The 16,709-nt window shown below is 40.6% G+C and overlaps 1 protein-coding gene across 2 annotated transcripts in view; it reads right to left on the bottom strand.

Annotated features, from left to right (window-relative positions):
- Positions 1 to 650: 650 nt before the first annotated feature.
- The window catches only part of cpn1 (carboxypeptidase N, polypeptide 1), a 188,453-nt gene continuing 172,394 nt past the window's right edge, over positions 651 to 16,709 (bottom strand). The window contains exons 7-9 of one of the 2 annotated variants that reach the window (XM_064923554.1): positions 12,925 to 13,024; positions 1,757 to 1,875; positions 651 to 1,170 (exon numbers count right to left, since the gene is read on the bottom strand). In XM_064923554.1, the coding sequence (XP_064779626.1) occupies positions 1,072 to 1,170; positions 1,757 to 1,875; positions 12,925 to 13,024 (318 nt within the window). In that variant the 3' untranslated portion in view covers positions 651 to 1,071. The remainder of the gene's footprint in view (positions 1,171 to 1,756; positions 1,876 to 12,924; positions 13,025 to 16,709) is intronic. The other variant, XM_064923556.1, reaches the window with a different exon arrangement.

Raw genomic sequence — 16,709 nt, 5'->3', positions numbered from 1 at the left:
GGTTCCCAATCAGAGGCAGCTGGCAATCGTTGTCTCTGATTGAGAACCATACTTAGGCAGCCTATTTTCCCACTATGGGTTGTGGGGAGTTATTTTCTGTTTAGTGTGTGTTGCATCTGACTGAGCTGTTTCGGTTGTGCCTTTTGTTACTTTGTATTTAGTGTTCAGTTATATTTAATAAAAGGCCGAACACGTACCCCGCTGCACATTGGTCCTCACCTTCTTCCTCCAACGGCAGTTACGCTATTGTAGAGAATCATTGTACCATCTACTGTCAGCTGTGAAATAACTTTTCCATACCAAAAATATTGGTGGTGTAAGCTGGTGTACAAAAACGAAAGTAGAAGATGCAAAAACAAAACCTGAGAACGAAGCAAAGAAATAGCGCTGTCTACCCCTTCTTAGACTTGCTTAGAATGAGAATGACAGATCTATAACACACATTTCTATGTGAATTTGGTCGAGTCGCCCAAACAGTTACATATTGCAGCTTTAAAAAGTCAGTAAAAAGAGCCGGACATCCCTTCACTAATTTCCACAGTGATTTTCACATGTTGCTTCCAAACTTATTACAACGATGAAATTAAACATTTGTTCACAAAAAATATTGTCCTATTTTTTATATTGTAAATCATAGGAATTAGCCAACATGAGTGTAGTATTCCTTTAATTAATTAAAGCTAGTATCACAATATAAGATATCACATTTCATAAAACCAATTATTTCAACAATTCATCTTTATTTTTATCTTTAAATAATTGTTTATCTTTATAGTAATGAAATTATGTGCTATGCTGCTATATAGATATTTTTGCACATCAATTTCAATGACTAATACTTAAAGTAAAGCATTCACCACCTTTTATTGTTGATTCATTTCATGAAATCTATGTAATTCTTTTTACTCAAAATGTGAACATGAAAACTCTCCTTGAAAATCACAATACAAATCAGGAGTAAATCAGGCTTACAAAATAGGTGTATCTTTAAGTGACATTTATTACACATTGTCAATTGTTCCCTCTGCGTGGACATGTGGGCGTGTTCTTTGTTTATCTCACACCCATGTCTCATCGTGGGCCCACCTTAGCTGAGGAGAGGTTTTTCTTGCTGTGGTGGGACCCTGTCAGATTTGTATCTTTTGGTGCCACTTTCAGGTAAAAGTGCAACTGCAATGAGTAAGAAAATAGAACATTGAGTTTGAGGGACAGACTTGCAAAACCAAATGAAATTAAAGACATCCCCCGGAACTTTGACAACTAGTACGTTTTTTTTAAACCACCCGCTTTGGTCTGGATGTGTCAATGTGTCGTTCATACATGCATAATCTATGAGCAGATTTACTGTTTTTCCTCAATTAGCCACAAAATCCCTAGTTTGAAAGTTACTGTTCACTGGAAGCTGTGCAGCGCAATTTTCCCTACGTTTTCCTCCACATGGGCCAGCCCCCTAGCAATTCAAGTTCTAGTCAATGAGCTTCAGCCTCTGCCATTTGAGTGACAGCTAGCAAGCTACCCACACAGCAGAGTCAGACAGAGAGATCAATGACGTGGTGCACATACAGTATCTGCAAATATGTGATGTAGTACTCAATTTTCGGGGCCCATTTTTGACTTGTGAGTTAAACTTTCAGATCTACTGGCTAAAAAGTGTACAAAAGTATAGGAGGAACGCTTTAAACAAAAATTGTTTTAAGGCTGATATCATGCCTAACATCTGAATAAACTCTCATTCTCCTCTCAAACACAGTCTCACCTGTATAGCCTCAGCAGGTCCCACTGTCACCGTGCTGGTAGAGGGCAAGTATCCTGATGTTGATGCTGTCACAGTGTAGGTGCCTGGTAACAGCAATCTGAAGTAGTCTCCATCCACACCTCAAAGACAAGTAACATAGGTTCAGTGTACACTCCTGAAAAATACAACAGCTTGTGGCTGCCATGACAGCCTGAACTAAGGGTATGGCCACATTGAGATTTTGTGTACAAAAATTGTGGATGGAACCAATGCTTTTTCAATGGCAATCATCTGTTGCCAGAATGACAACGGGGATGATTGTCCGACAATGTCTGCAAATCATCTGCAAAAATTGAGATGAGCTGAACTTTTGACAGACAATGATACACATCATATACTGTACACGATTTCATCGCCGTTCATGAATCTCAGTATGGCCGTACCCTAGTTACCAGGAGCAATTAAAAACAATTAGGTCCTACTTGAATTTGTCCTCAAAATATGTGGTTATTAGGGAGAATGCCCTGTTAGAACAAAAGTAGTGTAGACACTGCAGGTTTATTCAAAATCTTTACTCCATATTCGGGTGTTAGCTCGCATTCTCTCACGAAAGCCTGGGGAAGTTCACAATGGAAAAGTATGAAAGGAGCACATATTACCAGCGGCTCTTCGCGAGTGGTTGTGCGTGGAAACTATTTTTCAAAAAGAGCCATCCTGTCCATCCCTCGTCCTCCGCAAATGATCATTCTAGAGTAAGCAAATTGACTGTGCTAGGATTGCTAGAATGCTTCTTATTTATTTTTACATTTGGAAATTGTTTTTAATTTGATATAATGTGGTTGTTATGACACTCTAAAACACCGCACTCTAAAAAAGAAGCCTTTAAAAACAAGCCAAGTTGGGATATTTGGTAACCCAGTGCAAGATAAATATTGGACAGAACACATGCTGGGTTAGTTTGACCTAGCCAGTTAACCTAGCCAGTTGGGTTGTGTGAATAACCCAACATATAACCATAATTTGCTTTTTTTTCCCACTTTCACGCTGGGTAAGCCAAGCAGCAGGCTCTTTTTGAATATAATCCTTAGATTATTTTCAGGAGGCAAAAAAAATATGGGGACGGAATTATGCAGACAATTACATTGATAGAAGCCACAATCTATCTGAAATATTAAAATTGATCTACCCCCTCCAAAAAATATATTTATAAACAGTACCAGTCAAAAGTTTGGACACACCTACTCATTCAAGAGTTTTTTTCTTTATTTTTACTGTTTTCTACATTGTAGAAAATAAAAACTATGTAGTAACCAAAAAAGTGTTAAACAAATGAAAATATACTTTATATTCTTCAAAGTAGCCACCCTTTGCCTTGATGGCAGCTTTGCACACTCTTGGCATTCTCTCAACCAGCTTCAGCTGGAATGAGTCCTACATATGCTGAGCACTTGTTGGCTGCTTTTCCTTCAGTTTGTGGTTCAACTCATCCAAAACCACCTCAATTGGGTTGAGGATGGGTGGTTGTGGAGACCAGGTCATCTGATGCAGCACTCTCCTTGGTCAAATAGCTCTTACACAGACTGGAGGTGTATTTTGGGTCATTGTCCTGTTTAAAAACACATGATAGTCCCACTTAGAGCAAACCAGATGTGATTGTGTATCAGATGGGATTGTGTATCGCTGCAGAATGATTTGGTAGCCATGCTGATTAAGTGTGCATTGAATTCTAAATATATCACCTACAGCGTCACCAGCTAAGCACCCCCACACCATCACATCTCCTCTATGCTTCATGGTGGGAACCACACATGTGGAGATCATCTGTTCACCTACTCATCAGACCAAAGGACAGATTTCCACCGGTTTAATGTCTATTGCTCGTGTTTCTTGGCCCAATCAAGTCTCTAATTATTATTATTGGTGTAGTGGTTTCTTTGCAGCAATTCGACCATGAAGCCCTGATTCACAGTCTCCTCAGACAGCTGATGTTGAGATCTATGAACTCTGTGAAGCATTTATTTGTCCCGCAATTTCTGAGACTGGTAACTCTAATGACCTTAACCTCTGCAGTAGAGGTAACTCATGAGGGCCAGTTTCATCATAGCGCTTGATGGTTTTTGCGAATGCACTTGAAGAAACTTTCAAAGTTCTTTAAAGTTTCCGGATTGACTGACCTTCATGTCTTAAAGTAATGATGGACTGTCGTTTCTCTTTGCTTATTCTAGCTGTATTTGCAATGTATTTGCCTCAATATTTGCCATCTTCTGGATGCCATCCCTACACAACTGATTGACTCAAATGCATTAAGTAAAGAAATTCTACAAATTACCTTTTAACAAGGCACACCTGTTCACTGAAATGCATTCCAGGTGACTATCTCATGAAGCTGGTTGAGAGAATGCTAAGAGTGTGCAAAGCTGTCATCAAGGCAAAGGGTGGCTACTTTGAAGAATATAAAGTATATTTTCATTTGTTAAACACTTTTTTTGGTTACTACTTAATTCCATATGTGTTATTTCATAGTTTTGATTATTCATTATTCTACTATATATACACAGTACCAGTCAAATGTTAGGACACACCTACTCATTTCAGGGTTTTTGTTTATTTTTGCTATTTTCTACATAGTAGGACATCTATAAGCCCCATGAAGCTTCTAAACCAGCCGTGTTCAACAATAACGTGATAACTATACAGCAGAACAGATGAACAGGAATGATGTTTACTCTCACAGGTGGCCAGAAATAACTACCTGCAAGCCACGCCCCCATTCTTCAAATCTGACCCACTGGATCATATCTCAATAACCCAGCATCAATAACTCCGCATCAATAATTATCTCTTTTGGGATAGGGAGCAGCATTTTCACTTTTGGATGAATAGCGTGCCCAGAGTTAACTGCCTCATACTCTGTCCCAGATGCAAATATATGCATATTATTATTAGTATTGGATAGAAAACACTCTGAAGTTTCTAAAACTGTTTGAATGATTATGGCAGACGAAAACCTGGGAAAATACAACCAGGAAGTGGGAAATCTGAGTTTTGTAGTTTTTCAAAGCTTTGCCTACCAAACGCACAGTGTTTATGGAGTCAAGTTGCACTTCCAACTGCTTCCACTAGATGTCAACCGTCTTTAGAAACTTGAATGAGGATTCTACTATAAAGGAGGGGCTCATGAGACCTGTTTGAGTCAGTGGTCTGGCAGAGTGTCTCAGGCTCGTGACGCGAACTCCCAACAGAGTTAGCTCTTGTTCCAGTGCTTTTCTTCAGACATAGGAATTCTCTGGTTGGAAGCTTATTGATGTTTTATGTTAAAAACATCCTAAAGATTGATTCCATACATTGTTTGACTTGTTTCTACAACCTGTAATGGAACTTCTCAAGTTTTTGCCTGGACGAAGTGCTCGCACCTCATGAAGATGGATTACTGGGCTGAACATGCGAACAACAAGTGGCTATTTGGACATAAATGATGGACTTTATGGAACAAATCAGTCATTTATTGTCGAACTGGGATTCCTGGGAGTGCCTTCTGATGAAGATCATCAAAGGTAAGTTAATATTTATGGTGTTATTTCTAACTTCTGTTGACTCCAAAATGGCGGATATTTCTCTGGCTGGATTGGGCTTTGAGCGCCGTTCTCAGATTATGCTTTTCCCGTGAAGTTAAATAAAAAAATCTGACACAGCAGTTGCATTAAAGAGAAGTCTATCTTTAATTCTGTGAATAACAATTGTATATTTTATCAATGTTTATTATGAGTATTTCTGCAAATCACTGGATGTTTTGGAATCAAAACATTACTGCACGTAACGAGCCAATGTAAACAGAGATATTTGGATATAACTATGCACACTATCGAACAAAACATACATGTATTGTGTAACATGATGTCCTATGAGTGGCATCTGATGAAGATCATCAAAGGTTAGTGATTCATTTTATCTATATTTCTGCTTTTGTGACTCCTATCTTTGGCTTGAAAAATGGCTGTGTGTTTTTTGGACTTGGCAGTGATCTAACATAATCATATGTTGTTCTTTCGCTCTAAAGCATTTTTGAAATTGGACACGATGGGTAGATTAATAACAAGAAGTTTATCTTTCATTTGCTGTATTGGACTTGGTAATGTGTGAAAGTTACATATTTCTAAAACATATTTTTGAATTTTGCGCGCTGCCTTTTCAGCAGAATGTTGTCGAGCGGTTCCGCTAGCAGAACGCCTGCCCTAGAAAGGTTATATAAAGTATGATGGAAAAAATACCTTAAATGACATTTTGGTCAGAAAGACTAATTCAACTCCATCTTTCATTGAATCAGATGTCTCCACAACTTAGATGGAAAGCTACTGAGGATGGTGGAGGACGATATTGCCACTCCTATTTGTTTTATGTTTAATCTGAGTCTGGAGAAAAAATGTTGTCCTCCCGCTACTCAAGAATGATAAAGCAGCCTTTGCTTACTGCAGACTTTTTGAAAACTTTTAGAAACAATTTGTTTGACCAGATACAATGGTAATTCTCTGTAATCAAATTAACAACATACTTTTAGCATGCTTATAGAGAAGGGCACTTCACACATGTACTGCACTGACACAAATGACTGATGATTGGTTGAGAAATAAATTGTGGACTCTGTATTGTTAGATTTCAGTGCAGCCTTTAATATTATTGACCATAACCTGTGTTTGAAATAAACATATGTGTTATGGCGTTTTTAACCTCTGCCATATTGTGGAGTCAAATCTATCGATCTAATAGAGCACATTGGGTTTTCTTTAATGGAAGCTTCTCTAATGTTAAACATGTAATGTTTGGTGTACCGCAGGGGAGCTCTCTTGGTCTATTTTAACTAATGATCTACCAGTATGTACGCTGATGATTCATTATTATACACATCAGCAAACACAGCTAGTGAAATCTCTGCAACCCTAAACAAAGAGATGCAGTCAGTTTTAGAATGGGTGGCCAGTAATGAACTAGTCCTGAACATCTCTAAAACTAAACGCATTGTACAAATCATTCCCTAAATTCTACCTCAAATTAATCTGATAATGAGTAATGCGGCTGTTGAGATAATTGAGGAGACTAAATTACTTGGTGTTACCTTAGATTGTAAACTGTCATGGTGAAACAACATATTGATTCAATGATTGTGATGTTGGGGAGAGTTCTTTCTGTGATAAAGAACCTCAAAGCAGGCTCTAGTTTTATCTTATCTTGATTATTGCCCAGTCATATGGTCAGATGCTGCAAAGAAGAACCGAGAAAAACTTCAGCTGGCCCAGAACAGAGCGGCATGTCTTGCTCTTCACTGTAATTGGAGGGCTAATATCAATACTATGTATGCCAGTCTCTCTTGGCTAAAAGTTCAGGAGAGACTGACTGCATCGCTTCTTGTTTTTATAAGAAACAATGTGTTGAAAATTCTAAATTGTTTGCAAAGTCAACACAGCACTAACACACACTTACCCAACCAGACATGTCACCAGGGGTCTTTTCACAGTCCCCAAATCCAGAACGAATTCAAGGAAACATTCAGTATTATATAGAGCCATGATTGCATGGAACAACCCTTCCATCTCATATTGCTCAAGTGAACAGCAAACCTGGCTTAAAAAGACAGATAAAGCAACACCTCACAGCACAAAGCCTCTCCCTTATTTGACCTACATATTTTGTGTGCGTGTACTGATAAATGCTACTGAATGCACATGTAATATGAAAATGTAAATGATAAATGAAGGCCTAGAATAATAAGTCTCTCCTGTCTTTTTCTCTCTCAGTATTGATAACCTTTTAGTTCAAATGTTCTTGTTTAAAATGTATGTAGTTCTGTCCTTGAGCTGTTCTTGTTTAATAATGTTCTGTTTTATGTAATGTTTCATGTTTTGCAATAGCCAATGGGAATATTAATAAAATACCAAAAATGAACACTAAATAAATTAAATAATATTGGAAATTGTAAGTGTGCAGCAGAGTTTTCTATCCCATCAAAGAGTGCCACGGTTCAAAAAGGTTTGGAACCACTGACCTAATATGGACATCTAAATACCTTATTATATTCTTATACTGCGACCAAACTGGGAACGTCCTCTTATGGTCCCGAGGTAATGATCTAGAACATTCTCCGAAACCCTAAAAGGGACTTAATGGGAATGTTGCCGAAAGTCCTGAATGTTGCCTAAAGATGTCAGCTGTGAGGAGACAAAATGAGAATACAAAGTGAAATTGACGTGTCCCTTTCATGGCGTTTATGTCGTTCATTCTGCTGCTGGTGGAAATGTCATATCAATGACAACGTTTAACGTTTACGTGCACAGTAATAATTCAATATTAAACTGATTTTGGCAGTAGGAAGATTATGCAATAGTCATGTTATGGTAACTAGCGCACTTTTGTACATCGCCCAGTTCCGTACAATTGACCTTATTTAGCGCCCAAAAAACGTAATACTTCCAGGTCAACTGTAATATGAACACCATTGTAAAGCACAATTTCTCACCTTTCCAACAAAATCAAAGACGAGACCGCCACGCTGCCCATTTCTGCATGATTTAAGTAGGTAATGTAGCTTTGCCAGGTCTTTTTTTTAAAGGCTACTGAGTGATAGTAGCGAAGTGATAGTGAAAGGGGGAGATATGTTGTGAAGGGAAACTGCTTTTTTCACCCGATTTGTCCAACTTATCAACTCTAAAATGTAAATAAAACACGATAAAGACTTTATATAATATCTCATTACATACCTGTTTGAAGGTTTGTATCGAATTTCATGAGGCGTTTAGGGCTGCGCTAAAGTTAGCTTCACAAGTAAACTGCGTCTGTCGCGGCGTTTGAGAGTCGTGATGGCTCTCAGTAATGAAGCAAAAAAATGTCCCATGATTGAATTAACCACTGTATTGATGAACTCACAAGTAATTCACTTACACTCACCTTTGATTATGTCTTGATAAATAAATAAATAAATACAGTTAATAAACAATATTAACATAAAAAATAAATAATTAACAACAGTTGTAACACCAACTCACCACTGTCCTCACTCCATGCTAACTTATTCACTGAGTGTACAAAATGTTATGAACACCTGCTCTTTCAATGACATATGCAACACCATTATGTTGGATTACATGGAAATGTTATCCACATTTGTGAGTCCGTTTCCTTGGAACTATGTTAATAAATTGTTGCATTTTTTTTTTTTACCTTTATTTAACCAGGCAAGTCAGTTAAGAAAAAATTCTTATTTTCAATGACGGCCTGGGAACAGTGGGTTAACTGCCTGTTCAAGTGCCGAACGACAGATTTGTACCTTGTCAGCTCGGGGGTTTGAACTCGCAACCTTCCGGTTACTAGTCCAACGCTCTAACCACTAGGCTACCCTGCCGCCCCATGAACACACACACACACACACACACAGAAAAACATTTTGACAGGAAAGTGGGGTCTTAGTGACAACTGGTGGTCGAGATTCATGACTCGCTACCCTGAACTGTCCAGCAGGATCCCAGACACCTTGGAACGGGTCAGGGTGCATGGGGCAACTCATGAGGCAATTGAGGGCTTCTTCAATATCTACGAGCCCTACCTCATCTCTAACTGTGATGAAACATAGTTTGGGGAGAAGCCCAAGTCCAGGGAGTGTAGAAGGGCAGAAAGCATATTTATCAGCAACAGAACACCACCAGGGAGCACATCACTGTGCATGCTTGTGTGAGTGCAGTGGGTTTATCATCTTTATCATTTATCATCTTCCCCCACTGCCTCCCGAGTACTGCCTACTACCTGGAGGGTCCCAAGGATGCCATTTATGGAGTCTCACCCAAGGGCTATAAGGACAGTGAGCTCTTTATGAAATGGCTGGCCTTCTTTGTGAAGCATGCCCCTGCTGAGAGGCCCCTTCTCCTCATAATGGATCAGCATGAGACGCATGCATCCAGGGACGTGGTCAGGTTCTACCGGGAGAACATGGTGGAGGTGGTGTTGCTGCCATCACATACAACCCATGTGATGCAGCAGCCACTGGACATCAGTGTCTTTGGCCCCCTGAAGTCGGTTTTCACCACCAACGCAGCACGCCTGAGCCTGGTGCGGGGGGATGTTGCCATCGGCAAGAAACACTTTTCTGCCATGCTGCACCAGGCCTACCCCAAGGCGGAGAGCAGTGAAAACATCACGGGTGGGTTCAGGAAGGCCGGGATTTCCCCCCTGAATTGGAAGGCCTATAACCACACCCAGATAGTGAGGATCGCAGTGGCCCCCACAGCAACAACCTCCGTGACCCCCACCACCGCCCCCACAGCAGCGACCCTGGCGGCTCCTACAGCAGTGAACACTGCAATTCCAGCAGCATCAACTCCATCTCCTGTGTGCTGTTCCACCTGCAAGCAGGTCACCCCAATCAACCACCTGGTGGCTGCAGGCGTTGTCTCAGCGAGGCTGGCAAACGTCCTGATGCCTCCCATCTTGGCAAACAAGTTTATTCAGCAGCAGCCGACCGTGAAGAGCAGACTTCCCCTGCCAGCTTGGGTCATCACCGCTGACGACTTCAATGAAATGCTCATCAAGCAGGACCAGGAGAAGGACAAGGAGGATGCAGATCAGAGGAGGCAGGAGGACCTGCACAGGAAGAGGGAGGATCTACAGAGGAAGAAGCAGGAGTTGCAAAGGAAGAGAGAGGAGAACAAGAAATGCATGGCTGAGGTGCAGGTAGCAGACCTCGCTGGGGGGCACTGCGCCATCTGCCGCAACATCGAGCCATTAACAAGTGGGTGTAGTGTGAGTTCTCCCTGCTCTGGTTCCATCTCCAGTGCCTGGATTTGGAGGTGGTGCCAGAGGATGTCTGGTACTGTCCCAGGTTCAGCCTCAGCAAGGAGCTGTAGAAAGAAGTGTCCCCCTGTCCCCCCACACTGTCATCCACGGAACATTTAGTAACTATTTTTGTAAATTGTTTTTTTTTGTACAACCAATATGTTTTTATTCACCTTGATGCTTTTATTCCAATCAGCTGTTTTATTCCAATCAGTTATTCCAATAGATTTATTCCAATCAGCTGTTTTTTCCAATCAGTTATTCCAATAGATTTATTCCAATCAGTTGTTTTATTACAATAAGTTTTTTTGGGAGGCATTGGATCAGCGTTCTCGTCGCGCCTCCTGTCAGTGCCTGTTTACAGGGAAGCCAATGTTCCAAAAACATTTAATAGTTCATAACTATAGCAGTTTGGTGACATGATGTAAAGGCTCACCGAACTGGCTGTGCACTTTGGTCTTTTAGGGAGTCCCCGGTCATTTTCTTCACTTGAACAGAAAAAGAGGCATGCAGGAATGTCGCATCTCATTTTGGATTAGAGCATGTCATGTGAAAAGGAGTTTAATAGATAGCACACGTGAGAATTTAGGACATGCATTATTGCACACATGAGATGTCACACTTAAGTTATTGAACACACAGCACTCATGAATAGGTTGGCACAGCAAAGGTATTCAAAACATTAACATAGCAAAGGTGAGAGAGAAAAAAAACGAAAGCTCTGTCAGCAGGTTTGCTTGTGTAAATGAAGATCAGAGGTTGGCACAGTTGTATTCTTTTTAAGATTCTGCACATCACAGTATTGTGCAATTCATGATTGATTGATTCATTGTTTGTGTTATTGATGACCACATTGCAATTAGCACCCTACTAATGAAATATTAGTTTAATATTAGCCATACGAGAGAAGGGCTACCCCTGGTGGAAGGAGGCTGTATGGAACAAAATGAGTCGTGACACGCCACAATGTAACGTACAGTGTCAGGTCCGTTTTTACACCTTTTCTCAAAAACTATTTGTGCATTACCATGTTAATTAACGCTGAATCGAAACTTCGTTCACACCCCGGATTTTGATGCCAACAGTCACTACAGTCCCATTAGTTTTCATTGCAGACTCATTTGAATGCTGTGGTTGCGCAAATTTGTACGGAATGGGGTTAGTCACCGTTAAACACCTTGCTCTGCTTATGTTAATCGGCGTAAGGTTGAAATCAAATTAAGCATACGCTGATTAAAACACCTGGTTTTCTGATTAATCTTTCAAATTATTAGGACATGTAAACACCTTAATCTGCATTCCCACATTGTATTTGATCTGTGCATGTGCTAGCACCAGCACCATCCCTCTTTAGTGAGAGTAAAGTGAGTTCGGAACAACTGAATGTATGCATCTTAGAAGTAGTTGTCACATGTCCGAACTCAGAATCAAATATTCTTCCCAAAAATACCATGGTCGCAGTTGGACGTTTATTTTTATTGGCAATTTTCTGCATTGATCAGAGTGCAATCAGTTAGCCTGATTTCAGATGTGTTCATGAAAACAAGATTATTAGGGAAATCTTTCCTCTTGCAGAGCCTGTAAATGTTTTCATAGAACTAATATATTCACAATAATCGCATTATTGTGTGCATGTAACCATACTCACTGAGTCTCAGTTTGAAGGACCTACATGTAACATTTTAGCCATAAATTCAATTTCTTCATGGTGTTTTGAAGGACACTGCTGCGAAATGCCAAAAATGGCTTACTACTGCTACTTACCTTATCATAATTTTATCAGTTATAAGGAAGAAGATTTGTATTGCTGACATTTTTGTTGTCTACCTTCTGAATGAGAACCAATCCTAATTCAGGAAGTTGTACACACAACAACAGACGGGACATATAGTTGCTGAATGCTAATTTGCTTCTAAAAAAAACTAATTAGCAGCGTTGCGTAGCATTCTAAGTATGTTTTAATCACATGAATTTCTATTCCTTTGCAACTAGTGGTATGTATCTGAAATGTGATGCTAGTAAATGTTATATGTTACTTATAGAATACATAATTAAACACTACAATCTCATGAAACACAAAGACTATTTAAGGTTAACATAAAGAATAAACACCCAGTTCAAAGCGTATAGACTAATATTATGTATTAACTAATGTCACCAAAGATTATTGTCCCCAATTTATTCAAAGTGTCTTGTTGTATTCTATTGTTAAATAAATGGAAATTATATCTGTAGTTGACTAAGACCTGTGCAGACGTACCTATTAGTAAGCCTAAAAAACTTTGGCATTGCTCAGAGTTTTTAGCTGGTTGTACGTGTTTTTGTGAGAAAAACATGTCTCCCCTGATGTAAAATGGTTTCTCTGCCCCTCTTACCAGTGGTCACATCGTGGTTGATACCAGCTACTGAAATCTCTGCGTTGCCGATTGGGTTGTTGTTGTTATCATACACCATTCCTTTGATCCCATGATGCACCTGGAGAGGGCAGAAGGAAAGTTTACTGAACCCCCCCCCAAAAGAGCAAGAAAACAAACCTTTGCTTTTATAATACTACACCTTAGAGCTGGGCGATATGGACTATTTATTTATTTATTTATTTCACCTTTATTTAACCAGGTAGGCAAGTTGAGAACAAGTTCTCATTTACAATTGCGACCTGGCCAAGATAAAGCAAAGCAGTTCGACACATACAACGACACAGAGTTACACATGGAGCAAAACAAACATACAGTCAATAATACAGTATAAACAAGTCTATATACGATATGAGCAAATGAGGTGAGATAAGGGAGGTAAAAGTAAAAAAAGGCCATGGTGGCAAAGTAAATACAACATAGCAAGTAAAACACTGGAATGGTAGATTTGCAATGGAAGAATGTGCAAAGTAGAAATAAAAATAATGGGGTGCAAAGGAGCAAAATAAATAAATTAAATACAGTAGGGAAAGAGGTAGTTGTTTGGGCTAAAATATAGGTGGACTATGTACAGGTACAGTAATCTGTGAGCTGCTCTGACAGTTGGTGCTTAAAGCTAGTGAGGGCGATAAGTGTTTCCAGTTTCAGTGCTTTTTGTAGTTCGTTCCAGTCATTGGCAGCAGAGAACTAGAAGGAGAGGCGGCAAAAGAAAGAATTGGTTTTGGGGGTGACTAGAGAGATATACCTGCTGGAGCGTGTGCTACAGGTGGGAGATGCTATGGTGACCAGCGAGCTGAGATAAGGGGGGACTTTACCTAGCAGGGTCTTGTAGATGACATGGAGCCAGTGGGTTTGGCGACGAGTATGAAGCGAGGGCCAGCCAACGAGAGCGTACAGGTCGCAATGGTGGGTAGTATATAGGGCCTTGGTGACAAAACGGATTGCACTGTGATAGACTGCATCCAATTTGTTGAGTAGGGTATTGGAGGCTATTTTGTAAATGACATCGCCAAAGTCGAGGATTGGTAGGATGGTCAGTTTTACAAGGGTATGTTTGGCAGCATGAGTGAAGGATGCTTTGTTTGCGAAATAGGAAGCCAATTCTAGATTTAACTTTGGATTGGAGATATTTGATATGGGTCTGGAAGGAGAGTTTACAGTCTAACCAGACACCTAAGTATTTGTAGTTGTCCACGTATTCTAAATCAGAGCCGTCCAGAGTAGTGATGTTGGACAGGAGGGTAGGAGCGGGTAGCGATCGGTTGAAGAGCATGCATTTAGTTTTACTTGTATTTAAGAGCAATTGGAGGCCACGGAAGGAGAGTTGTATGGCATTGAAGCTTTGAAGACTGTAAGTCTTATCATAATACAAAAAAATGTAACCATTTTGCTCGATAACGATAAATACAATGATATACAGTGCATTCGAAAAGTATTCAGACCCCTTCCATTTTTCCACATTTTGTAAAGTTACAGCCTTATTCTAAAAAGGATGAAATCTAATTTTAATCTACACACATTAGCCAATAATTACACATTTTTTGCAAATGTATTAAACTTAAAAAACAGAAATACCTTATTTACATAAGTATTCAGACCCTATGGTATGAGACTCGAAATTGAGCTCAAGTGCATCCTGTTTCCATTGATCATCCTTGAGATGTTTCTACAATTTGATTGGAGTCCAGCTGTGGTAAATTCAATTGATTGGACATGATTTGGAATGGCACACCTCTATATGAGGTCCCACAAGTGACAATGCAGAGCAAAAACCAAGCCATGAGGTGGAAGGAATTGTCCATAGAGCTCTGAGACAGGATTGTGTCGAGGCACAGATCTGGGGAAAGGTACCAAATAATGTCTGCAGCATTGAAGGTCCCAAGGACACAGTGGCCTCCATTATTCTTAATTGGAAGAAGTTTGGAACCACCAAGACTCTTCCTAGAGCTGGCCGCCTGGCCAAACTGAGCAATCGGGGGAGAAGGGCCTTGGTCATGGAGGTGACCAAGAACCTGATGGTTACTCTGATAGAGCTCCATAGTTCCTCTGTGGCGATGGGCGAACCTTCCGGAAGGACAACCATCTCTGCAGCACTCCACCAATCAGGCCTTTATGGTAAAGTGGCCAGACGGAAGCCACTCCTGAGTAAAAGGCACATGACAGCCCGCTTGGAGTTGGCCTAAATGCCAAGTGTAGTGTCTGGAGATGGCGTAGCAGTAAGACGTGTCGTGTCCCTTGTCCTGTGTATATTTCGTCTTTTTTCGTTTTTACTTATTTTTTCTTCGCATATCTTTTAAAACATTTCGCTAAACCTCAGCCTCCAAATACTCTCCTTCAATCCGCCTCACCCAATGTAGCTATTTTTCTTTTTTCCTAAAGTATTTAGTATTTATATTTACTTCGGAACCGGAACCCCTCAACTGAAGCTAGCCAGCTAACTACCAGCTATGCTAGCGGTCTTCAGCTAACCGGTCATCAGCTAACCTTTAGCATGAAAAGCTCACGCGACTCTAACCAGAGCATAACGGACCTATCTATTTTTTTTTTTTTTTTTACCCCCGGATTCCCGCCGCAAACGGAACATCTGGATCTTCACAACTAGTTATTTAGCTAAACCGCAACCGCTATTTCGGCCTGCTAACTGCTACCTTGTTTAGCCCCGGCCTACTAACTGTTAGCTTGTTAGCACAGGCCTGCTAACCCGTCTGAATCGCCTCGTCCCAAACACTCACTGGACCCATATTTACTCTTTATCTCTTTCCGATTTTTTATTTGTTTATACCTTCCGGTAACCTGCCTCACCCAATGTGATACGGAATCGCTATTATTGTTAATTTTTAGAACACACTCAAGAACCTCCAGAAGCTAACTAGCTACAAGCTATTTAGTCATTGTTAGTTTTTTTTAAAACCTAGATAACACTCACTAATCCAGCTTCCCTGCCCCCTGGACACTGATCACCTGGCTACATAGCTGATGCACGCTGGACTGTCCATTAATCACGGTACCTCATTCTGCTTGTTTATGTTTTATCTGTCGGCCCCGTTGCCTAGTCAACGCCATTTTACCTGCTGTTGTTGTGCTAGCTGATTAGCTGTTGTTGTCTCACCTACTGTTTAAGCTAGCTTTCCCAATTCAACACCTGTGATTACTGTATGCCTCGCTGTATGTCTCTCTCAAATGTCAATATGCCTTGTATACTGTTGTTCAGGTTAGTTATCATTGTTTTAGTTCACAATGGAGCACCTAGTTCCACTCTTCATACCCCTGATACCTCCTTTGTCCCACCTCCCACACATGCGGTGACCTCACCCATTACAACTAGCATGTCCAGAGATACAACCTCTCTCATCATCACCCAGTGCCTGGGCTTACCTCCGCTGTACCCGCACCCCAGCATACCCCTGTCTGCACATTATGCCCTGAATATATTCTACCATGCCCAGAAACCTGCTCCTCTTATTCTCTGTCCCCAATGCTCTAGGCGACCAGTTTTGATAGTCTTTAGCCGCACCCTCATACTACTCCTTCTCTGTTCCGCGGGTGATGTGGAGGTAAACCCAGGCCCTGCATGTCCCCAGGCACCCTCATTTGTTGACTTCTGTGATCGAAAAAGCCTTGGTTTCATGCATGTCAACATCAGAAGCCTCCTCCCTAAGTTTGTTTTACTCACCGCTTTAGCACACTCTGCTAACCCTGATGTCCTTGCCGTGTCTGAGTCCTGGCTCAGGAAGGCCACCAAAAAT

Source organism: Oncorhynchus masou, chromosome 18 (assembly GCF_036934945.1).
Source record: "Oncorhynchus masou masou isolate Uvic2021 chromosome 18, UVic_Omas_1.1, whole genome shotgun sequence".
Taxonomy (NCBI): Eukaryota; Metazoa; Chordata; class Actinopteri; order Salmoniformes; family Salmonidae; genus Oncorhynchus; species Oncorhynchus masou.
This window is presented reverse-complemented; position numbering and strand designations above follow the sequence as displayed.